Source organism: Pistacia vera, unplaced genomic scaffold, assembly GCF_008641045.1.
Source record: "Pistacia vera cultivar Batoury unplaced genomic scaffold, PisVer_v2 Contig349, whole genome shotgun sequence".
Classification (NCBI taxonomy): Eukaryota; Viridiplantae; Streptophyta; class Magnoliopsida; order Sapindales; family Anacardiaceae; genus Pistacia; species Pistacia vera.
The window spans coordinates 241963-267621 of record NW_022196167.1 but is presented as its reverse complement, the minus strand read 5'-3'; the positions used below and the strand labels follow the sequence as shown (position 1 = coordinate 267621).

The 25659-nt window shown below is 36.3% G+C and overlaps 4 protein-coding genes across 4 annotated transcripts; 1 reads left to right on the top strand and 3 right to left on the bottom strand.

Annotated features, from left to right (window-relative positions):
* Window positions 1-3252: 3252 nt before the first annotated feature.
* LOC116139218 (UDP-glycosyltransferase 84B2-like) lies at window positions 3253-5106 on the top strand. Its single transcript, XM_031424893.1, has one exon. It carries the CDS (start codon window positions 3323-3325, stop codon window positions 4847-4849), a length of 1527 nt encoding a protein of 508 aa, XP_031280753.1. The 5' UTR covers window positions 3253-3322; the 3' UTR covers window positions 4850-5106.
* Window positions 5107-6375: 1269 nt separating this feature from the next.
* LOC116139227 (oleosin 1-like) lies at window positions 6376-6705 on the bottom strand. The gene has a single exon (XM_031424899.1). It carries the CDS (start codon window positions 6703-6705, stop codon window positions 6376-6378), a length of 330 nt encoding a protein of 109 aa, XP_031280759.1.
* A 1309-nt stretch (window positions 6706-8014) lies between these two features.
* LOC116139228 lies at window positions 8015-10721 on the bottom strand. Its single transcript, XM_031424900.1, has 4 exons — window positions 10540-10721; window positions 9532-9688; window positions 9114-9407; window positions 8015-8885 (listed from the first exon to the last, which is right to left on the bottom strand). Exons 2-4 carry the CDS (start codon window positions 9664-9666, stop codon window positions 8259-8261), a joined length of 1056 nt encoding a protein of 351 aa, XP_031280760.1. The 5' UTR covers window positions 9667-9688; window positions 10540-10721; the 3' UTR covers window positions 8015-8258.
* Window positions 10722-22686: 11965 nt separating this feature from the next.
* On the bottom strand, window positions 22687-25368 carry LOC116139226 (general transcription factor IIF subunit 2-like). The gene is given in 7 exon segments (XM_031424898.1): window positions 22687-23002; window positions 23180-23326; window positions 23455-23523; window positions 23620-23674; window positions 23676-23744; window positions 24777-24793; window positions 25154-25368. Coding segments are annotated over 7 exon segments (684 nt in total). The 5' UTR covers window positions 25361-25368; the 3' UTR covers window positions 22687-22882.
* Window positions 25369-25659: the final 291 nt, after the last annotated feature.

Genomic DNA, 25659 nt, shown 5'->3' with positions numbered 1-25659 from the left:
CCATCTTGTCAAACCTATCATAAATGGCTGTTGTAAAACTCTCAAACATGCCGTTGATGAGGTCAACCACCTCATTCTCCCAACGCCAATGTCTCGGCAAAGCAGTACTTGTTGTACCGGTTTGGTAAGGCATACAAACCTCTTCCTCCCCCTTCTCCTCCTCATCCTCGGGCCTCTTGCCGATTGGAGCTTTATCATCCTCGGCATCAACCACGTTGTCAAGCAGTGGCCCTGCAATTGCTGTTACATGTGTGACCATTTTTAGGTCTCGTATCAAGTGGTCTATCCGTTCATCCATTTCATCCTCTAGTGCTTTGAAAGATGTGACATAGTCCTCTTCCGCTTCATCCCCAGTAGCGGTGAGAAAGGGACGGACGACTCCCTGCAATAAGAAACAAAATCAATCAGATTGAAGCGACATTTTAAAGCAACTGCATATTCAAAAGCTTAATCTTTTAATCTTACCCTAGCCGCTTCAATCTTAATGTCTATTTGGTCGTAGGCCCAATGGGTACACCTCTCGACATGCCACTGAAACATCTTAGGAAATTACTGTTGCAAATCCAAACTATTGCTCCTCCCCCCAACCTAAGCGAAGACAGGGATGGCCTCATACATTCAAGCCTACATTGTAAAAAAACAGTCCATATCATAATTCAAACACATATATTATAAAAAATATAACAAAAAGATATTAATATTTACCAGCATTGCCCATGGGAAGCCAAACAAATTGTACGTGCTTGGTTTATCCTTCCCAACCCATTGGGCCTGTTTTAACGCCATGTCTGGTTTTTTCAGGCTGTTGATGGTTCGTTCAAATGATATCCGTCCCCACGGATAAGAATTAAAGAACTCCAAGTTGCTTGCAAACAACAACCAATCATTCTCAACAACTTTTGTTGAGTCACCAGCCAATAAGATCGAATGTAAAAACAATAGCAAGCACACTTTTATCTTTTCTCCATCATTAAACCGGACTATTTCTAGCCTCTCCTCTAAAACGTGTCTTGTAATAGACTTTGCCCGCTGCAAAACTTTCTTACGAAACTTTTTGGCTCCCGGACTCATCCTTATTGCGTCTGCCTCTGCCTTATCTAGCACTTCCCCGCATCCTAAGCCCGTCACCAAGTCATACTCCATCATCCCAAACCGTAGTGGCTTTCCGTCCACCACGAACCACATTTTTTTTTTTTTTTTGTATTGCATTTTACTGAGTGCAACAACATGTAATGCACTCCCTGCCCCCAAAATGCCTTTTTCCAATTTGTTCCGATTCTAAAAAACTGACCGAAACAAGTGCAATGGAAATCTCTTGCACCATGCCTCATTCTAGCTAAAATGTCCCTTATTCTGTCAAAAACATCCCAACTCGACCTCACCGTCGCCCTTGTAAGGAAGTAGGGTACCTTCTCACTTATAAGCTCCAACTTGTAGTCTCTACATTTTACGGTCCACACAATCTGCACAATCGATATAAACAAAATGTCAACAACAAAAATAAACCAAAACAACTAATAAACAAAATATCAGCAACAAAAAATTACCACTGTAGTCACTTAAGCGATTTCGGATCGCTTAAGAGATCTTGACTCTGCCTCGTGCAAGATCACTTAAGCGACCAAGAGTAAACTGAAAGAATCTCTTAAGCGATCTTATATCTGTGATTCTGCCTCGACAAGATCGTTTAAGCGATCTGAAATCGCTTAAGCGACCAAGAGTAAACTGAATCAATCGCATCATCTGCCCAGATCTAAGATCGCTTAAGTGATCTTTTGTATCGCTTAGATCATGAGTGCGATCATGAGTAAAAGAGATTAATCGCTTAAACGATACAAATGATCGCTTAAGTGACAGTACAAGCAATATTCCCAAAACAAATACGTACCCTTTCTTCGCCGGCTTCCTCCTCGTCGCCTGAATCCTCGGACGACTCCTCCTCCTGGCCTGAATTCTCGCCTGACTCCTCATCTTCAGAACCGTTTGCCGATTCTTCTCTCTGTTGTTGTGCTGCCATTGTCTCCTCTGCCTGTGGACCACCTTTACTGATCGGATGATCCACCGGAGCAGCCGTTGAACTGCTTGCGCCACTGGAATCTAGGATTCAAAGTGACGTTGGTTTTCCTTCTCATTGTGAGTGTCAGCCATGGTTTTGGATTGAATTTGGTGTCAAAGTTTGCAGTTTCGATCGGAAATGTGGACTGTTTTGCCGAAAATAGCACAAATTCCGTTTAGGGTTCAAGAAATCGATCGGAAATCGCAATTATATTGTCAGAAATCGCGACTATATTCCGTTTAGGGTTCAAGAAATTGATTTTAGGGTGCAAATTTGCAAGTTCAATCGGAAAAAATCGCAGTGTCTCCCTTTGTTTCAAGAAATTGCTTTTTGCCCTAATGAATTGCGATTAAGCGAGGTGAATAGGTGGGGCTTGTTTTGATAAATTTCAAATTTTAAAAACTTTCATTATTTATGATTCAGCCCATATATGTTTTAATCTTTTCATTTTAACTCATTTTACGTGTTTAATTAATCCTAACTATGCCATGTCATCTTCTCTAAATTAAAAAAAAAAATGAAAAATATTTTCAAGGCCATTTTCTTAAATCGAAATTTGGGATGGTCGGGTAGCTAAATTTTCTCGTTTTGATTTGGTCGAAGTTATAATTGGACTAGGATAGTATATATGTGAATTCAAATCTACATAGGTGTGTAAATCTTATATCAAGGGAGGCTTAGAAGCATGATTATACACCAAAGGGTTTGAGAAACATTTATAGAGGGAGTTGAGTGAAACTAGAGAAAATAGACTTTACAGAAATGTATTGTAGAACTGAGTTGAGAGAGTAAGACCAAAGGGTTTAGAATTTTGGTTACTGGGTTAGAATAAAAGCAACAGAACTTAGTATTTTTTCTTAGCGATTTATTGTGGTGGAGAATCTGGAGATAGAACTTTCACGTAGATTTAGTATGCATTTGTGTTCTTATTTTCTTTCTTTTATTTCTAGAGGTAAATACTGGACGTCCTGGTATTAGACATTTATACGCAAGGTGAAGCAGGAATCTATACATATCACCATATATAAGATTTCCTTTGTCTTAACGCGTGTTCATTCCAACTGAAGACAAACATATACGTGCCCACAAAGAAAAAGGTAATCTGGACTCTAAAGCTCATTGAAGACTCACAAGTCCGAGTGACTGTCTATATATATATGGCATGTGATTTCGGCTTATCATATTATACTCCTCAACACCTCCCTTCCTCTTTCTTTGGTAGCCTCGTCTTGGTCTTTCCAGGGAAGTTTGCTTGTCTGACCATTCATGGCTCTAAACGAAGACAAACAAGTCATTCATCATCATGTGCTAATGGTGGCATTCGCAGCTCAAGGTCACATTAATCCATTGCTTAGATTTGGCAAACGCCTTGTCTCCAAAGGCCTCCATGTCACACTTGCCTGCACCGAAACCACCAAACAACGCATGCTAAAACAATTCACCGCCACCACTGACGAGAACGACAACAACAACAACGTCAGCAAAGGCACCGCAAGCCATTCTATTTCTGATATCCAACTTCTGTTTTTCTCTGATGGGTTCGACTTAGACTATGACCGCAAAGCCAATTTAGAACACTACTTTGAAACTCTAGAAAAAGTCGGACCCGTTAACCTCTCAAACCTTATCAAAGAACACTACTATAATAACCATAAGAAACTCTCTTGCATCATCATCAATCCGTTTGTTCCATGGGCGGCTGATGTTGCTGTTAAGCATAAAGTCCCTTGTGCCTTGCTCTGGATCCAACCATGTTCACTCTTTGCTATTTATTATCGTTTTTTCAATAAACTAAACTCGTTTCCCACCTTAGAGAACCCTGACTTAAGTGTTGAGTTACCAGGATTACCACTGTTGTCCACAGAAGATCTGCCTTCATTTGTTCTTCCTTCAAATCCGTTCAGTAGCCTCCTTAAAATATTCTCTGACTTGTTCCAAAACATGAAGAAGCACAACTGGGTATTAGCCAATTCATTCTTTGAGTTAGAGAAAGAAGTCATTGACTCCATGTCTGAGCTTTGTCCAATCCGACCCGTCGGTCCTCTGGTCCCCACTTCGCTACTCGGTGAAGATGAAAAATTCGATGTCGGTGTTGAACTCTGGACACCGGAAAATGCTTGCTTAGAATGGCTAAACAAACAGGCAGTTTCTTCAGTTATTTACGTATCATTCGGTAGCATCATCGTCTTTTCAGCAAAACAAATGGAGGTCATAGCAACAGCTCTAAAGAATAGTAACCATCCGTTCTTATGGGTTGCCAAGCAACCAGAAGTTCCAACACCTGACGGTGCAGGAGAATTACCAGATGGGTTCGTCGAAGAAACGAAAGACCAAGGCTTTATTGCATCTTGGTGTCCCCAAACCAAAGTTTTGGCCCATCCGGCTATTGCATGTTTCATAACTCATTGCGGATGGAATTCTATGTCAGAAACAATAGTTGCAGGCGTGCCAGTGATCGCATATCCTCAATGGACCGACCAGCCAACGAATGCAAAGCTTGCAACTGATGTTTTTAAGATTGGTCTAAGGATGAGGCCAAACAGTGACGGTATTGTTAGTACTGAGGAAGTGGGAAAATGTATTAAGGAAATCATTAGTGGACCCAAATCAGAAGAGTACAAGAAGAACTTAACGGAATTGAAGGTTGCAGCAAGGAAGGCAGTGGCCGGCGGGGGCTCGTCGGACATGAATATTCAGTGGTTGGTTGATGAGATTAGTAATGGAAATTCTTGTGAAAGTGAAGGTTTACTCAATGACAGACAGCGAGAGGAAGAAGATAAGGTTAGGACTTAAGGGTCTATTAATTATAGTTGTTTTGGTTCACATAATGGGAAAGAGCCCCATCATTGTGAAAATTCAACGCATGTATTATTGAAAAGTTAGAATAATTAAGAGAATGCAGCTATTATCTGAATTGTCTCTTGCTGAGAAAACTGTGATCACAAATGAATGACAAGAGTGTCCAGCTCTTATGGTGTGGACATATTGAATCACCTAAAAATAAAATTACAATAAAAAGAAGCCACACGTTTATAAGATTAATACGCGAAATGCCCATGTGTGGACAAAAGAAAAGTCAGATTCATGTGAAGAGTTATGAATGTAAGCAAATGATGACATGACTGCACGCATAAAGCCATTGCGAGTTGTGAAAGACCTGCAAATGTGGTTAATAATTTAACAGGAGCTGGTCTTTTGCTTTTGTATACCCATCTGTATTCACTTTGTATCTAACCCACCAAAGAAGCAAAATTCTCTGGTTTTTCTCAATCCAAGTAAGAAATCTCAGGCATAATCAGCTAGCCTTTATCGCTCTCATAAACGATTTACATATTGCATTCGTTCAATTTTCCATCTCTTCAAAATAATTTCAACCATTATTATATTATTTCCATTGTTCGGTTCAATGTTTTTCATTTCTTCAAAATAATTTCAACCATGACAACATAACTTCAAAACACACTTCTACCAAAAAAAAAAAAAAAAAAAAAAAAGAAATTATATGAAGAGTTTAGGGAATTGAGAAAAATAGTTTTGTGATATATGGGGTGTAACAAATGAATAAATGTCCTATTTGGTAATTATTAGTTTGAAAATATATATTTTATAAAAAAATTATTACTAGGGCTTAGAAAGAAAGTTGATGGGGCTTAAATAACCCCACTCCTTGATTAACTTTATTTAAGCTCAATCTCTGCAAATCCATTTATCTATTTTTTTTTTTAAATTATAAATAGAATTCGGATTAAATTTACCGATAACTTCTAACCTTTAAAGTTGAATATCAATGATATTTTAGATTTTAATTCAATCAAATCTTATTTCTCATTATTACAAGCCAGATTAATTTTTATTTTATTTTCATATTTGGGTTAAGGACAGGTGCCTGCAAATAAGAGACGTTTATTCTTAACCCAAATATGAAAATAAAATAAAATAAACTTTGGGGTCGCGATCCTTACATTTGGACGGGCATCCGTATTAAATGGACGCCCGTCCTTTATTTTTCATTTTAAGTAGTATTTACTTATCTTCAACATTTTGTTGCAGGAAAAGAAGCTCTCAGAAGACAACGTGAAGGACTTGTCAAGTGATTTGTAGGTAAGTTAGTGCTTGCTTTTGTGTACCATGTTGTTTAGGGCGCTTTGGACCTGGACTGAAGTCCAGGGCACTGCCCAAATGAAGTCTGACCTAAGCACATAAAAAAATTCATTGACCTTGCATAATTTCTCTTTTATCAGATAACACCGTCCATACTCCTTGGCCCTTTCCTTCATATCCCTAGCCTTGTCAGCTATCTTCATCCTAGCATAATCTAGCTAGTCAGCTCCCGGTGGGTGCTTTCCTGTCACGTAACCGTATACCCACGATAACAACGTTATCACAATCACGCCACACCCGCCGGAGAACAAGAACCTAGTAGCAGCCAAGAAAGTCAATATCCTAGCCGGGACTAGAATTGGACTGAATAGGACTAGTACTGGAGTAGCCAAAATCAGAGCTATCACTGTCCCGGTTATGGTTAAACCTGCTAAGAATAACAGTGATGCACCTATTGCGGCTGCCGTCAAAAACTTCACCATCAGATATGAGGTTGGTGCTCTGTCGTAGAACTCCTGGGTGCTCATGGACCTTGGACGATAAGACATGATGGACGATTGTAACTATTGATGATCACGAAATGGGAAAGAAATATGAAAATGATTGTGAGAGATGGAGCAAAGAGTAATGGTGATATAAGGAGGTGAGTGAGAGGAACGTGGCGGAAGAAGGAAATGTAATATTTTATAATGATGTGCATTGTTAATGGACGGGAGTCTATTCATTACGGCCGTCCGCCCAAATGTAATTCATGGACGGGCGTCACCAAGGTTTTTTTTTTTTTTAATTTTTATATTTTGGTTAAGGACGAACGTCCCTTATTTGTAGGCAGCCGTCCATAACGGATGAACGACTGTCCCTAAATATTTTTTCATTTTTTAAAAGGAATTGTTAATGGACAGGCGTCCATTAAAATATGAACGCCTGTCCAATATTTAGGGACAGCCGTCCATAACCTATGAACAACCGTTCCTAATTTTTTTTTAAAAAAAAATTATTCCATTTTACTTATGGACGGGCGTCCTTTAAATGGAGACGTCCATCCGTAGTAAATGGACCCCCGTCCATATAATATGGACGGGAGTTCATGTCAGTGAATTACCGATCATATTTGATGGACAGTCGTTCACTAGAAAAATATTTATTGTTTAATCATGTGTCTGGATTGCTAGTGTGAATCAGGGGGACACGTAAGCCAGTATACATTTTCGATGCAAAAATACCGGTGTTTGTAGCTTTGTTACTATAATAAATACAACCAGAGATATTAACTTAGGATTTCACTAAACCTTAGACGGGAATACGTTGTTTTCTCTATGTTGGTTGTATTGTGTAGGGATGCCAAAAACGCCAATTGGGTACAATTCAACCCAATTCAATTCAGCCTAATCCGCATAAAGTTCAACCCACTCACTCGGCCCATCAATTTAAAAATTTTTTATGAGTAAACGATAAGAACTTAACAATATCTATCTCAAAGGAAAGGAAGGTACTTCGAGCCTCCAGCTATTATTGCTGGATTGATAAGGCAATCGGTGGTTAATTAGGATAAACATTGCTGCTTTTATAAGTCTATAGTTGTCAATTATGATAAACAATTATGCAGGGTTTAATATTCTCCTGGTGGGAATCCAACTAGTCCCAAATAAACAGTGCAATACAAATGTCACCACAGCGACCCAGTCACAGATCTTTGTTATTGTACCTGCACCAAATACAATTTCAAACTACGACTAATATAAAATATTCAGAACTGGCTGAAAAGTGAGATAGTCAGCACTCAGCAGCCGGCTTTGTTGAAATTTCCAATGGAAGTTGTACCCACTTCACCTCAACATTTGCAATTCAGACAAATAATTTACTTAAAAAATCATCTTTTATTCTTAATTCCACGTCCCAAAAGGATGTCTCTTACATAAAAGGAAATAACACTTGAACAATGCTTATACAGATACTTAAAAATCAATCATTTTCATTTTTCACCTCTTATTATTTCCTCAATAGCCAAAAACAGGTCTGCTATAAGGCAGGGGCAATTACAAACACAAAATATGGGACACAAACATACAATTTGATCAATTATCACTGATCTGATGTAAAATCAGCAGAAAACGTCCGCAGAAGTAGAAGATCTGGCCACCTGAAGAGGAGCTGAATTCCATTCCATGGGACTGCCACAATGCCCACCTTTAACTGCAACAACCTGTAACTGACTTGTATTACCAACAGAATTCTCTTCAATAGCCAGTCTTTTCTCAGTTACTGCCTTCAAACGGTATCGTTCTGCCCTAGAACCAATGACTTGTCCCAATATAGATGCTGCAATGGTAAATGCCATAGCAGTCTTCGGCATCAACACAGACTTTCTGAGCATTCCTATGAATGGAACAGCTGCATGGACAGCAACAAACCAGGATGGTGAAAACTTTTTAGTATGTTCCCTCCATACACCTAAGGGGACATTTGCCGCCATACCCAACATCCCAATCACAAGTACTTTTGCAGGCAAGGGTTGAGGGCGAAGGTTCTTTGCAAAAGCAGTTCGTGCTATAGCAGCTCGGGCTGCAACTACTGCTGGTGGGCACCTATATTGCATGCCAGGAGGAGGCTGAAAAACCTTTGCAACAAGTGGTAGGACACCGCTGACTGCACGATATGACTTTGCAATTGGACAGTTCCCATTTTGTAGCCAGTCATTGCTCATAGCCTCATGATTAGATTTTCCTCCCTGAAAGATCAACACACAAACATGTCAGGAGGGTAGACAAAGAAAAAGCAGAACATTGGTTTTGAGGTTGTAGAGTTTCTATGGAAATAACAGAATTTATAATCTTTCTTGAACCACTAAAACCCCAATACAATTCAGCCTTCCAGAAAAAAATATTATAAGAATTTTCAAATTCAAATTTTAAGAACTTGAATTGTTTCTTAAATTTGAAAATGCATATAGTTGTACCTGTGAATTAGACTCTTTTTTGGACGATTCTGATTTTCTTTTTTGATTCTTCCACTTCTCTGAAAATGAATCGAAACTGAAAGGTCCTCCAGGTCCAAAGGATGAAAAACTGATAGTGGCTGCTTTAGCAGCTAAAGGATTGAACCGTGGTGGGGCTAACTCAGGTTCTGCTGCCCCACGATGCACAAATGATCTTTCAGAAAGCGGGACTACTCCATCACGCCCATGAAAAAGCCTGAAAGCCATATCAAAATTTGGACCATCCTCAAAAATTGGACCTTTGGCTGCGCGAACCTGAGCAGGAAAAAAAGGGAAAATAACATCAGTCTAGGGAGTTTAAAGGCAATCCACAAGATGATGAAAGTACAAAAAAAAAAAAGCTCTGATATGCTTAAGTAAGCAAAAATAGATAACTTACTGGCATGGGGAACGGCAAGGATGATGCGAAGGAGAAATTAGTGGGCTCATTAATGTTCCTCAAAAATGGACATCTAAGAATGTCTAGTGGAGAAGTAACTGAATCCTCATTTAGGCCTCTGAAGAAACTCCCCATTATTATTGCAATGTAAAGTCACCTGCACATAAAAGATATGCAATAAGCAATACTGCCAAAAGATTTTAGAAACAAGAAAACGCAAAAAGCCAAATGTGTATGCAAAAACAACAGTTGTTGAATTGATTCATATAAAAAGTTTAAATAAGAAACTATGCATTTTCCAAAAATAATATAATTAATCCTCTATTAGAAATTGAAGAAAAGAAGAAGTAAATGAATGTAAACACACGTATTAGGTAGCATATGATCATCAAGAATTCAACCATGAATCAGTTTAATAACCTCTGTAAAACAAACAAAATGAAAAAAGAAACTTGGGGTTCCTTGTTCATAATTGTCCAAACACAGATCCATTACAACACTTGAGCAAAAAACCCTAAAAACCCAGATTGATCAACTATGGCCTGTCATAGGATCAGTACTAAAATAAACAAAAGAAAAACGAGAGCATTCAAAAAAAAAAAAAAACCCATGAAATTAATGCTTTTTTCGTATAATCAACCATTACCGTAAAAAAAAGTCACATATTACCATGCACCGATCGAAAGTTAAGAATTTTTTTTTTCAAAATTCATTTAATAAAAGGATTTAAACATATGTAAAGATCTAAATTAACGAAGTCAATCATCATAAACCGCGACGAAATTATAAAAAATAAAAAAAAAGATGATCATTAATAATGTAGAGATAAAGAAAACCCAGAAAACTCCAATTATTAATCATCTAAAAATCATAAAATAAAAAAAAATCAAGACAAAAAAGGGCACGAAAGACGAAGAATTATCAATTATGAACAATCACAAACAATAATAAACGAAAATAAAAAATACAAAAAGGCCATAAAAAAAGAAGAGTAAAACTGAACGATACCTGAAGAGATGAGGCCGAAGAGAGGAGAAGGACGAAGAAGAGAGAAGAGTAAGAAAAAGATGAAGGAAAGGAATCAAAGAGTTAGGTGGAAAATAGGAGAGAAAGAGGTAATGCTCTATTGTGTTCTCGTTTGTTTATTACAGAGTTTTTGAGAAGGAAACGACGCCGTGGTAACCACACTCCCTTTTGGAATTAGGACTCCTTCTCATTGGTTTGGTCAGCGCTTACCATAAAGTAAAAACAGCCGTGATAATTGCGTGTCATTATTTTATTTTATACCTTAGAGGAAGTTGGAGAGATGACGGCTCGATTCCATTTTTCCACGTTTTGTGAATTGTGATATAACAAAATTGCATTTTAAGTTTGGGTGCTCTAAAATTAAATGTTTTAATTTAAGATTTTCTTCACTTTCTAAGAAAAACATCACGTATACAAAATAATAGCGCTATTTTATTTAGTTATTTGGAGTAATATTTTTGAAATATTATTGTTAAGTATAGTTGGGTATTCATTACGAAGTAGGATTTGAAAATTAAAAAATAGGTGAATAATTTAGGATATAATTTTGAGAATAGGGAAACAAATATACATTTTGATTTGGAATACGAATATAATAGAGAAACAAACAAGTTTTTTAGTTATTTGGAGTAGCATTTTTAAAATATTATTGTTAGGTGGAGTTGAGTGGTTATTACGAGATATGATTTAATATTAAAAATAGTTGAATAATTTATGATATGGTTTTGAGAATAGGAAAACAAATATGCATTTTGATTTGGAATACAAATAGGATAGGGAAACAAAATTCATTACTAATTTGGTGTTTAAGTGTTTTTTTTTTTTTTTTTTTTTTTAATAAGGTTATTTGAGGTTTTCAGGCCTATATTAGAGCTTGTCTAATATTCAGGGTCATGAAACACCCTACAAGCCCAATAGACCAAACCTCAAGGCCACGGAATAGCCTATATGCTCGATGGACCAAACTTCAGGGCCACAAAACAGGCTATAAGCCCGATGGACCAAAATAAGTGTACAAATGTGATAAGTACCTCTCTTGGGACTCGAACACAAGACCCATTTGATATAACTAACCTCAGTGACCACAAAGGAAGAGATGTGTTTAAGTTATTTGAGATATAAAACTTGAGGAATATTCATATCATTTATTTATATTTATTAATAATGTTTTTTTAATTTTTTATTAATAATTCGTATTACATATGAAAGAATTTGTATATGCAGTATAATTCATAAGAATTAAAAGTTAAAATCTAAGAATTAAATTTGAATTAAATTTTGGGTAATACTACATTGACAAATCATTTTCACTAACTTTCTCTCATAAATGCAATGTGTCAGTTCGCAATGGATCATGTCCGTCCAACAATTTGTCCCGCTTGACCAAATGCATCAATTACGAGCTCTCACGTCACGTTTGTGAGAGAAAGTTATGAAAAGTGTTTGTCAACATATGTTTCTTCTTAAATTTTATTCCTTTAAACATAACTAAATCTTAAGGGTATCGGGTGCGTTTGGTTCAGTATTTCTTCCCATATTCCCAATTCTATTCCCCAAATATTGTTTGGCACATTACTCCAGAAATATTAGTAATTTTTTTAATTAACTTTTGACCCCTTAAGTTTATTGATTTCACTAAATACCCCCCAGAAAAAAGTTCAAAAATTAGCAAAAACACCCCCACCCCCCATACTTGCCAGATTCCGGCAACCACCGTCGGTGGTAGCCGGAATCTATCACAACGGCTTAAAACAAGCTCGGAACTGATCGGTTATTCACCGATCTAGCCGCCAGCGACGGCCAAAACTTGGCCATCGTTGACCAAAAACAACGGCCAAAGATGGACCTTTGCAGCCGTCGACGGCCACATTTGGGAGTAGATCTGGCCTTTTCCGGCCAGATCCGTGGTGGATCTGGCGGAAAAAGGCCATAGCAACGCATTACGACACAGATCCGATCGGTCTGTGTCGTAACGAAATTTTTTGGCCAAATTCCGGCAGTGGTAGCCGGAATCTGGCACTGCAGGTGGTGGGGGTATTTTTGTTATTTTACATATTGGGGTGTTTAACTAAATTAACAAACCTTGGGGTTTTTTTAATATATTTTTAAATTTTACCTCGTAATACTCCCCCATCCAACTACCCAAAATTATTCCAAAAATCATATCCAAAATAATAAACCAAACGCACCCATTGATATTTTTATTTTTGAGAAATAATAAATATTTCTATAAAATTATCAAAAACCTTTAAAAGAACCTCTTAATAGAAAGATTTTTATACTTCCTAAAAGTCATTAAGGCATTTGAGATGCAAATGAAATTTACCCATTATATTATTACTGGTAATTTACAATAAAAGCCCATAGGTTTGATCTAATTTTTGAGCACCCGCTAATTTCATTATTTTATAGGGAGTAAACGATATTTTCCCAACCAAGGTTTGACAAATCTTCATAAATTGCAGATTTCCACCTTTTAAATTAACAAAAAACGGTTTAATCTAACAGTTAAAAGGGTAAAATGGTCATTTCAAAATAACCGTTGACTTCTCACATTAATCCCACCATAAACTTTTAAAATAACCCTTGACTTCTCAAATTTACCCCACTTATGATTTCAGGCCATTATGGTCTGTTGCCGACACAGTCAGCCCCTACTGACAACACCATTACAATTCTCTCAACCCCCACATCAAAACCTCTAACCTCTCCGCCTGATTGAACCCCCCAATCGCCAACCACCGCTCTTAGTTTTAGTCGGCATTTTATCCAAATTTCGGCAGGTCCCGACATCAGAAACCACCCCCAACACCACCAATAGCATCATCGGCTTTCCCCCATCAAAACTCCTAACATCGTTGACCGCAATTGCAGACAGATCGTCGCAACTTCTCCCATAGGTTTTCGTGTTTTGTCGCGCCTTTCCAACTAAATTCTGACACCTTGTCGAGGTGCAATCGAGTGGAAAAGTTAGGTGTTTTGGTGAAGAGGATAAGGGGATGCTGATGGTGGTGTCAGGGAGGTTCAACAGTGCCAGAATCAAGCCATATTTTTGGCTTGGTCAGGATCTCTTCTGGGGGTTATTTGAGAGAAATTTCAGATGTAAGGTTTATTTTGAGAGAAAAGTAACAGTATTAATTTAAGGGTGGGAATCTATAATTTATGAAACCATGGGTGGGAAAATGTTGTTTACTCTTATTTTATTATTAAATTTAGATGGAATGAAAAAAATGGGGGTTTACTTGTAATGGTGAAACTAGCGGGTGCTCAGCCAAGCCTATAGGGCTGTAGTGTAAATAACCCTATTATTACTTAATAAATATAGTAAAAAGGAGAGATGAAAAGAAATTGAATAGTTGGTTACATAAACGATTAAACGTCATGGATGATGTTCTAGAACTAGAATCATACCATTGTTTTTGTCGTGAGATGATATTGACATTGATTTTTATTACTATTTTATCATATTTTCTTTTTTTGGGTATAAAAATGGAACCATCACAGGTCACATCGACTTGGGTGGGTCAGGACTCAGGGTCGAGGAGCCAAGCATGACCATTAATGTCTCTCTCTGTGCGTGGCGTGGGCAGCCTGAGCCACAATTTTACTTGAAACAAGACAAAACAAAAAAGGTCGTAAATAATTTAAAAGATTGGATTAATTCTGAGATTTTTAATGTATTTTTTTTTTCATATACTATGTCGTCATATATAATCTTAAATGTGTCATAGAGTTTGGGTTAGGTTATCCCTAAACCTAGCCTTTATTCTTTAGAATGAATGGGGTAATATTGAGTAATGCTATGTACACTAATTAATATGTACTAATCCCAGTATTAACATTAGAAATTTGAAAAAAAAATTTTGGAGGGAATTTCAAATTTTCAATATTAGTACTTGGATTAGTATACATTGGTTAGTACACATAGTTTTATTCGGTAATGTTATTGATAAGATTTTGTTCTCCATTACGTAATATGCCCTATAATTCATAATTGATGTGAGATTTTTAATTTTTAAGTTAAATCTCAACAATTCCCACTAAAATAATTAAAAGTACTGCTGATATTTATAGAAACAAACATAGTGGTGCTAAAACCACCATTGGGTGGTTGAATAGTCAACTAGGACTCTTGGGTATATTACTCAAGAAATTATGAGTTCGATTCATCTCAACCCTTAATAATGGTGGTCATTAGAGACTTACCCGATCGTTAACTTCAGAGCTTGGTCAAGTTGACCCGAATACCCTTGGCCAAAAAAAATAAAATAAATAATAATAATAATAAGAGTAAACGACATATTCCCACCCAAGGTTTAACGAAATCCTAAGTTGGTACCACATGTTCCATTTATTTCAGATTCCCACCTTTAAAATAACATTGTTAACATTTTTTAGGATAGTGAGGGTACAATTACCATAATGCCCTTTAACCCTGAATTAATAAATTATATTTTAACCCCTAAATTACTAAAATTATAAATTAACCATCTTATTTTGAAATTACATCAATTACACCCTCAGTAACTGTGCACTGTCTCGGTTTGAAAATTAAAGCTAAGAAAATAGAAAGACTCATTGTTTGTATCTCAAAATTTCTCTTTTGCATTTGAAAATATACCTGAATACTGCTTACAGAAAAATACAAAAAAGAAAATATTTTATGGACAAGAAAGTAGCTTGAATCGATAACTTAACGAAGTAATTAATCAAAGGCATACTAAGAACCTATTTAGGAGTTGATTCATCGCCGTGTTTCTTGTACTCTGGCTTCAGCTCATACGAGCCCTGGTTAGTTCCCTTGTTGTTGTAAACACAAAGTTCTTCGAGAATGTCTTTCAAAAATTGCTGCAAAGATAAAAGGTCATAACAAAATCCTGAAAAAACAAAAATAAAGGTTCATTTTAAATGGCTGGAATACTGCAAAGTAATTTGTTTATTTTTAGTTAAAATGACAGTAAATGGCATCAAAAACTCAAGCCAGCATCTAAAAGTTATGTATGATCAAACGATCAAAATACATACTTCAGGTTGATCTGTCTCTTGAATTAGTTGTCGTAAAGTCCAATTGGATTGCCTTTCAAAGAGCTTAAACATAATATCTTCCATCTCTCAAACGATCCCTTCTTGTTCTTTTCGCTTCGGATGCTTTAGCCGGGGCTTTCTTTGAGAAATAATAAATATTTCTATAAAATTATCAAAAACCTTTAAAAGAACCTCTTAATAGAAAGATTTTTTAGGGGTGTTCGGTTCCAGGTACCCTACATTTTTTTAAGGAACTGGACCCGACGGTTCCTTAAAATTTGGAACCAGAACCAGAACCGACAGTTTCGGTTCTTAGGTACCCAGAACCAAAACCTGTAACAACGGTTCCGATTTCGGTTCTGGTTTTGGATACCCTATAAAATTACAATGACCCCCCAAAAGTTTTTAAAATGGTAAAAAAACCTTTAAAAACTTATAAATACCCCCTACCTGGCACTTGTTAATAAAATAAAATTACAAATTATAAATTCAAAATTACAAACTCCATTACTTTGTAAAGGTAGATTCTCAAAAGTCAAACTAACTTACTTTAAATATTATGAAATATATATATATATATATATATATATATGTATTCACGTTACTTTTTCTACGAAAGTTTTTATTAACCCCTCTACTCTTTAATTTTATTTTATATTAATCTCGGTTCCCGGTTCCGATTCCGGTTCTGGTTCTTAACTATAGGAGCGGAAATCGAAACAATACAGTAACGGTTCCAAAAATTTGGAATCGAAACCTATCTGTTGACAGTCAGAACCTACCCGTTGACAACCAGTTCCGGGTAGGAACCGGAACCAAACCCTGGGTACCCACCGGTTCCAGTTCCAACCAATTCTTTTGAACACCCCTAAGATTTTTATACTTCCTAAAAGTCATTCAGGCGTCTGAGATGCAAATGAAATTTACCCATTATATTATTACGGGTAATTTACAATAAACCCCCATAGGTTTGATCTAATTTTTGAGCACCCACTAATTTCATTATTTTATAGGGAGTAAACGATATTTTCCCACCCAAGGTTTGGCAAATCTCCCAGTTCCCACCCATAGTTTCATAAATTGCTGATTCTCACCCTTTAAATTAACAAAAAACTGTTTAATCCAACAGTTAAAAGGATAAAATGGTCATTTCAAAATAACCCTTGACTTCTCAAATTCACCCCACAGGCGATTTCAGGTGATTCTGGCCTACTGCCGACACAGTCAACCCCTCCTGACACCACCATTACAATCCCCTCAACCCCCACATCAAAACCTCTAACCTCCCTGCCTGATTGTACCCCCCAATCGCCAGCCACCGCTATTAGTTTTAGTCGGCATTTCATCCAAATTTCGGTAGGTCCCAACATAAAAAACCACCCCTAACACCACCAATAGCATCACCAGCTTCCCCCCCCCCCCCCCCCCCCCCCAATCGCAACAAGCCTATAGGGCTGTAGTGTAAATAACCCTATTATTACTTAATAAATATAGTAAAAAGGAGAGATGAAAAGAAATTGAATAGTTGGTTACATAAACGATTAAACGTCATGGATGATGTTCTAGAACTAGAATCATACCATTGTTTTTGTCGTGAGATGATATTGACATTGATTTTTATTACTATTTTATCATATTTTCTTTTTTTGGGTATAAAAATGGAACCATCACAGGTCACATCGACTTGGGTGGGTCAGGACTCAGGGTCGAGGAGCCAAGCATGACCATTAATGTCTCTCTCTGTGCGTGGCGTGGGCAGCCTGAGCCACAATTTTACTTGAAACAAGACAAAACAAAAAAGGTCGTAAATAATTTAAAAGATTGGATTAATTCTGAGATTTTTAATGTATTTTTTTTTTCATATACTATGTCGTCATATATAATCTTAAATGTGTCATAGAGTTTGGGTTAGGTTATCCCTAAACCTAGCCTTTATTCTTTAGAATGAATGGGGTAATATTGAGTAATGCTATGTACACTAATTAATATGTACTAATCCCAGTATTAACATTAGAAATTTGAAAAAAAAATTTTGGAGGGAATTTCAAATTTTCAATATTAGTACTTGGATTAGTATACATTGGTTAGTACACATAGTTTTATTCGGTAATGTTATTGATAAGATTTTGTTCTCCATTACGTAATATGCCCTATAATTCATAATTGATGTGAGATTTTTAATTTTTAAGTTAAATCTCAACAATTCCCACTAAAATAATTAAAAGTACTGCTGATATTTATAGAAACAAACATAGTGGTGCTAAAACCACCATTGGGTGGTTGAATAGTCAACTAGGACTCTTGGGTATATTACTCAAGAAATTATGAGTTCGATTCATCTCAACCCTTAATAATGGTGGTCATTAGAGACTTACCCGATCGTTAACTTCAGAGCTTGGTCAAGTTGACCCGAATACCCTTGGCCAAAAAAAATAAAATAAATAATAATAATAATAAGAGTAAACGACATATTCCCACCCAAGGTTTAACGAAATCCTAAGTTGGTACCACATGTTCCATTTATTTCAGATTCCCACCTTTAAAATAACATTGTTAACATTTTTTAGGATAGTGAGGGTACAATTACCATAATGCCCTTTAACCCTGAATTAATAAATTATATTTTAACCCCTAAATTACTAAAATTATAAATTAACCATCTTATTTTGAAATTACATCAATTACACCCTCAGTAACTGTGCACTGTCTCGGTTTGAAAATTAAAGCTAAGAAAATAGAAAGACTCATTGTTTGTATCTCAAAATTTCTCTTTTGCATTTGAAAATATACCTGAATACTGCTTACAGAAAAATACAAAAAAGAAAATATTTTATGGACAAGAAAGTAGCTTGAATCGATAACTTAACGAAGTAATTAATCAAAGGCATACTAAGAACCTATTTAGGAGTTGATTCATCGCCGTGTTTCTTGTACTCTGGCTTCAGCTCATACGAGCCCTGGTTAGTTCCCTTGTTGTTGTAAACACAAAGTTCTTCGAGAATGTCTTTCAAAAATTGCTGCAAAGATAAAAGGTCATAACAAAATCCTGAAAAAACAAAAATAAAGGTTCATTTTAAATGGCTGGAATACTGCAAAGTAATTTGTTTATTTTTAGTTAAAATGACAGTAAATGGCATCAAAAACTCAAGCCAGCATCTAAAAGTTATGTATGATCAAACGATCAAAATACATACTTCAGGTTGATCTGTCTCTTGAATTAGTTGTCGTAAAGTCCAATTGGATTGCCTTTCAAAGAGCTTAAACATAATATCTTCCATCTCTCAAACGATCCCTTCTTGTTCTTTTCGCTTCGGATGCTTTAGCCGGGGCTTTCTTTGAGAAATAATAAATATTTCTATAAAATTATCAAAAACCTTTAAAAGAACCTCTTAATAGAAAGATTTTTTAGGGGTGTTCGGTTCCAGGTACCCTACATTTTTTTAAGGAACTGGACCCGACGGTTCCTTAAAATTTGGAACCAGAACCAGAACCGACAGTTTCGGTTCTTAGGTACCCAGAACCAAAACCTGTAACAACGGTTCCGATTTCGGTTCTGGTTTTGGATACCCTATAAAATTACAATGACCCCCCAAAAGTTTTTAAAATGGTAAAAAAACCTTTAAAAACTTATAAATACCCCCTACCTGGCACTTGTTAATAAAATAAAATTACAAATTATAAATTCAAAATTACAAACTCCATTACTTTGTAAAGGTAGATTCTCAAAAGTCAAACTAACTTACTTTAAATATTATGAAATATATATATATATATATATATATATATGTATTCACGTTACTTTTTCTACGAAAGTTTTTATTAACCCCTCTACTCTTTAATTTTATTTTATATTAATCTCGGTTCCCGGTTCCGATTCCGGTTCTGGTTCTTAACTATAGGAGCGGAAATCGAAACAATACAGTAACGGTTCCAAAAATTTGGAATCGAAACCTATCTGTTGACAGTCAGAACCTACCCGTTGACAACCAGTTCCGGGTAGGAACCGGAACCAAACCCTGGGTACCCACCGGTTCCAGTTCCAACCAATTCTTTTGAACACCCCTAAGATTTTTATACTTCCTAAAAGTCATTCAGGCGTCTGAGATGCAAATGAAATTTACCCATTATATTATTACGGGTAATTTACAATAAACCCCCATAGGTTTGATCTAATTTTTGAGCACCCACTAATTTCATTATTTTATAGGGAGTAAACGATATTTTCCCACCCAAGGTTTGGCAAATCTCCCAGTTCCCACCCATAGTTTCATAAATTGCTGATTCTCACCCTTTAAATTAACAAAAAACTGTTTAATCCAACAGTTAAAAGGATAAAATGGTCATTTCAAAATAACCCTTGACTTCTCAAATTCACCCCACAGGCGATTTCAGGTGATTCTGGCCTACTGCCGACACAACGTCACCCCTCCTACACCACCATTACAATCCCCTCAACCCCCACATCAAAACCTCTAACCTCCCTGCCTGATTGTACCCCCCCCCAATCGCCAGCCACCGCTATTAGTTTTAGTCGGCATTTCATCCAAATTTCGGTAGGTCCCAACATAAAAAACCACCCCTAACACCACCAATAGCATCACCACGCTTCCCCCCCCCCCCCCCCCCCCCCCAATCAAAACCCTCAACATCGCAGACCGCAATTACAGACTGATCGTCGCAACCTCTCCCTTAGGTTTTGTGTTTTGTCATGCCTTTCCAACTAAATTCTGCCACCTTGTCGAGTTTGCAATCGAGTGAAAAGTTAGAGGTTCTGGTGAAGAGATAAGGGGATGCTGATGTGGTGTTGAGGAGTCCAATGGTACTAGAATCAGCCAGATTTTTGGCTTGGCCAAGATCTTCTTGGGGGTTATTTGAGAGAAATTTGAGGTATAGGGGTTATTTAAAGAAAAGTAACCGTGTTAATTTAAGGGTAGGAATCTACATTTATGAAACCATGGGTGGGAACTTGCAGATATGCCAAACCTTGGTGTGGGAAAATGTGTTTACTGAATGTAAAAATGGGGTTTACTTTAATAGTGAAACTAGCGGGTGCTCAGCCACGCCTAGAGGCTGTAGTGTAAATAACCCTATTATTACTTAATAAATATAGTAAAAAGGAGAGATGAAAAGAAATTGAATAGTTGGTTACATAAACGTCATGGATGATGCTCTAGAACTAGAATCATACCATTGTTTTTATCGTGAGATGATATTGACATTGATTTTTATTACTATTTTATCATATTTTCCTTTTTTGGGTATAAAAATGGAACCATCACAGGTCACATCGACTTGGGTGGGTCAGGACTCAGGGTCGAGGAGCCAAACATGACCATTAATATCTCTCTCTGTGCGTGGCGTGGGCAGCCTGAGCCACAATTTTACTTGAAACAAAACAAAACAAAAAAGGTCGTAAATAATATTGATTCTAGAACCACATCCAAATAAAATCTAACCAATAGAATATACTTGGCATATTAATTTTTATTATTATGAAATTTAAAAACTTAAAAGATTGGATTAATTCTGAGATTTTTAAAGTATTTTTTTTTCATATACTATGTTGTCATATATAATCTTAAATGTGTCATAGAGTTTGGGTTAGGTTATCCCCTGAACCTAGTCTTTATTTTTTAAAATGGGTGGGGTAATGTTGAGTAATGTTATATGCACTAACCAATGTGTACTAATCCAAGTACTAACATTGAAAATTTGAAATTCCTAATACACATAGTTTTATTTGGTAATGTTATTGATAAGATTTTGTTCTCCATTACCTAATATGCCCTATAATTCATAATTGATGTGAGATTTTTAATTTTTAAGTTAAATCTCAACAATCCCCACTAAAATAATTAAAAGTACTGCTGATATTTATAGAAACAAACATAGTGGTGTTAAAACCACCATTGGATGGTTGAATAATCAGCTAGGACTCTTGGGTATATTATTCAAAAAATTATGAGTTCGATTCATCTCAACCCTTAATAATGGTGGCCATTAGAGACTTACCCAATTGTTAACTTCAGAGCTTGATCAAATTGATCCGAACACCCTTGGCCAAAAAAAAAAAAAAATAATAATAATAATAATAATAAGAGTAAACGACATATTCCCATCCAAGGTTTAACGAAATCCTAAATTGGTACCACAAGTTCCATTTATTCCAGATTCCCACCCTTAAAATAACACTGTTAACATTTTTTAGGATAGTGAGGGTGCAATTACCATAATGCCCTTTAACCCTAAATTAATAAATTATATTTTAACCCCTAAATTACTAAAATTATAAAATTAACCATCTTATTTTGAAATTACATCAATTACACCCTCAGTGATTGTGCATTGTCTCGGTTTTCACCAAATCTGGGCTATTTCCGATGCCGGCGAAAGCCCTGGTCACCTCCATCACCTTCCCCATCATCCGTCGTCCAAAACCCCTCTAGTTCCCTACTCATTGGGCCCTCCGATCGCCGGTGCCGTCAAGCTTAGGTTTTCGTCATTCTTCGTCGGATTCTAGTTCATCGTCACCATTGCAACTGGCGTCTCCTAATCTACAAAACCCCTATGTCCCAACAACCGTTTAATGACCATTCACCGGTGGACACCGATGAAAACCAGTCGCATGTGGCGGCTGTCGTGGCTGGAGATCGACGGGCGATGAGGGGTTGTCAAGGGTATGGTTTTGTAGATGGGAGGATGAGGGTTCGAATGGTGGTGACAAGGGTGATTTTGGGTGGAAGAATCACCGGAAAACAGCGAAAAACGACGGCAGTGATATTGCTAACGCGCGCCGGATTTTTGTTAGGAGCGACGATCTGTTAATGTGCGCCTCCTCTGTGAAATGACCGATTTACCCCTGAACCGTTATATCTAACCATTTCCTGTTACTTTAAGGGTGAGAATCTAAAATAAATGGAACCTATGGTACCAACTTGGGATTTCGTCAAACCTTGGGTGGGAATATGTCGTTTACTCTAATAATAATAATAATGGTGCTGAGCTAGGATTCATGACATAAAACAAATTGCAAATGTCAACAGTTTTGCTTCAACCATATATTGCAAAATTTGGACACAAAGATCTTGAACAAGAATATCCTCCATCAACGAGGGTTTGAAAATTAAACCTAAGAAAATAGAAAGACTCATTGTTTGTATCTCAAAATTTCTCTATTGCATTTGAAAATATACCTGAATACTGCTTACAGAAAAATACATAAAAGAAAATATTTTATGGACAAGAAAGTAGCTTGAATCGATAACTTAACGAAGTAATTAATCAAAGGCATACTAAGAACCTATTTAGGAGTTGATTCATCGCCGTGTTTCTTGTATTCTGGCTTCAGCTCATACGAGCCCTGGTTAGTTCCCTTGTTGTTGTAAACACAAAGTTCTTTGAGAATGTCTTTCAGAAATTGCTGCAAAAATAAAAGGTCAGAACAAAATCCTGAAAAAACAAAAATAAAGGTTCATTTTAAATGGCTGGAATACCGCAAAGTTATTTGTTTATTTTTAGTTAAAATGACAGTAAATGGCATCAAAAACTCAAGCCAGCATCTAAAAGTAATGTATGATCAAACGATCAAAATACATACTTCAGGTTGATCTGTCTCTTGAATTAGCTGTCGTAAAGTCCAATTGGATTGCCTTTCAAAGAGCTTAAACATAATATCTTCCATCTCTCCACGGTCCCTTCTTGTTCTTTTCACTTCAGACGCTTTAGCCGGGGCTTTCTTCTTTTCCTATTGCAAACAAACAGCTCCCTTTAGATATATTCTGTTCGTCAAATGTATTCAGAAGAAGAAAAAAAAGGAGAAAAGGAAAAACAGAAAAACACAATTCTGTTGACATTAAAAGTTAGCCAAATTACAGTAAATCCAAGAGGAATCATCATCCCTGGCATAGGTCGCATATGACTTCCAGTGTCATTATCAATGACCTAAAAAAAACAAGGAGAAGATCAAGAAACAAGGGAAACTTTGAGTACATTACCAATGAGAAGTTCCCAGTACAAATACAAAGAATGATAAGAGACCTGTATCTGTCTACTTTTGGTCGTATACTTTTTTGTTCGTTCACGGCAGCGTTTTCCAGTTTTTCCATGTTTCATGAAGAGGTCTCATGTCCAACTTCAATATGTTTCCCTCATAGAAATCTTCCCTGAATGCAAAAGGATTTTACACCTAGTACATTCTTGAGCTAACTTCTAATATCTTTTAAAGAAACATCAAAAACAGAAAATGTTAATCAAGCATGCGAGTTAGTAATTAAATACTTGACCAAATGCACATGAAAAAAGAAATCACAGCCCCAAAGGGAAACTGAATTTTGGTCTTGATTTGACACAAATCAAATGAATTGGATTTCTGCGACATATTGTCTTAATGGGGCACCCAAAAATTGTATTGATTATAAATTCCTATTACAACAATATGAGAAAAAAGAGTTTTATATTGCAGAATCTGACAATCATAAACTTTGAATGACCCAATAGATGATGTGTTCGCTCGAAGGAGGAGGTAATAAATTGGCATTCATGTACATTCAGTCAAGAGACCTTGTGAGTAGTTGTATAACATTCTTGTTAATGTCAGTGATGTTTACGGAATTCAGTCTAAAAGTTATCATAGCTTCCAAAGAATTTGAAAGTTTAGAGAGGTCTTCGCCCACAAAGTGATACTATTAAAGAGGTCGTGGCTGTGAACTACTGAAGTTAACTAAAGAAATTAAACTTCACAAAAATACTGAAACTGGGTAAAAAAAAGATTGTGGTAAGCGAAGCGTTGTTAATGAACTGCATAGAAGTAATACCGAACAAAAGCACACCTGGTTACCTTGTGTGGATTCGGAAAATGCACACATTGGACAACTTCAGACTTGTCCTTCCATAATGTTTGGGTGCAAATCCAGATTCAGGGCCAATCAATTCCATAGAACTCATTATCTTTCAAATTATTCGCCTAAGACGGTTGAGAATAAAAGGATATATATTACTGCTATAGCTTATAACATATATCTAAAATCAATGAGACAACATTTCAACAATTCTTTGAACTGAATGATTCAAGCTCTAAATGGCCACAAATTTTCTGTTATCTTTCTACTGTGTTTTGTGCTATGAGCCTCTGTATACTTTCAACTTTACACTGAAGAGGCATAAAATTTGTGGTACTGTAAAGCTCAAGCACAAACCATTGAAAAATCATAAACTGAAAGCAAGACACCAGAAAAGTAAAAAAATAAAACCCAAATCCAGTAAATATAAGAGAACCAATAAAACGAATCAGAGTTCAAACACCCCAATAACCCACACACACCCCACCACCCCCCCCCCCCCCCCCCCCCCCCCAAAAAAAAAAAAAAAAAAAAAACACAACTCAGTAAGAAATAAAAGTTCAACTTCAAGATCAAATGCATGTTAATTTTGTCCCCAAAACAATACGAGAAAATAAACCAAAAAACAAATCAGGAACACAACAAATGCATGCAAAGAAACAAAAGAAAAATCTTTAAAAATAAACACAATGCAACTGTCTCTTAATAAAAATAAAAATAAAAATAAAAAAAACCTGAGAAGAAGTTTTGTCATCCATGGGCAGAAGGGGGTCGATGGAGATGAAAAGTTTGGCCACATGGCGAGAAGGGCCATTGGAAGGAGGCTGAAAAGAGCGAGAGACCAATGCAGGACATTTCATTAGAAGCATTGTTCGTTCTGCCTGCCTTGTATCAACAACTCCACCATAACCGGTATTGCGATGATTGGCGGGTTCGTCCATAAGAGAGATGAGGGTGAAAATGCAAAAAATGAAAAGTAATAAGACGGTTTATTGGAGTTTGTTTATTTATCTATGTTTAGGGGTGTTGTTTAGATTCTGCTTTATCATATCATGGATCAAGTGGAATCCATTAGTTTGTTCTTGTTGTGTGTTTTTATTGCTAATACAAGTATTTCAAATTCTATCAAAACTGTTTTTAAAAGACCAAATCTGTTTTCAAGAGTTTGGTGGATAAGTGATAAACGTAATTTTTTATTATTTTTTTTTTTTTATATAGGAAACCTTTTGATTACAATTTA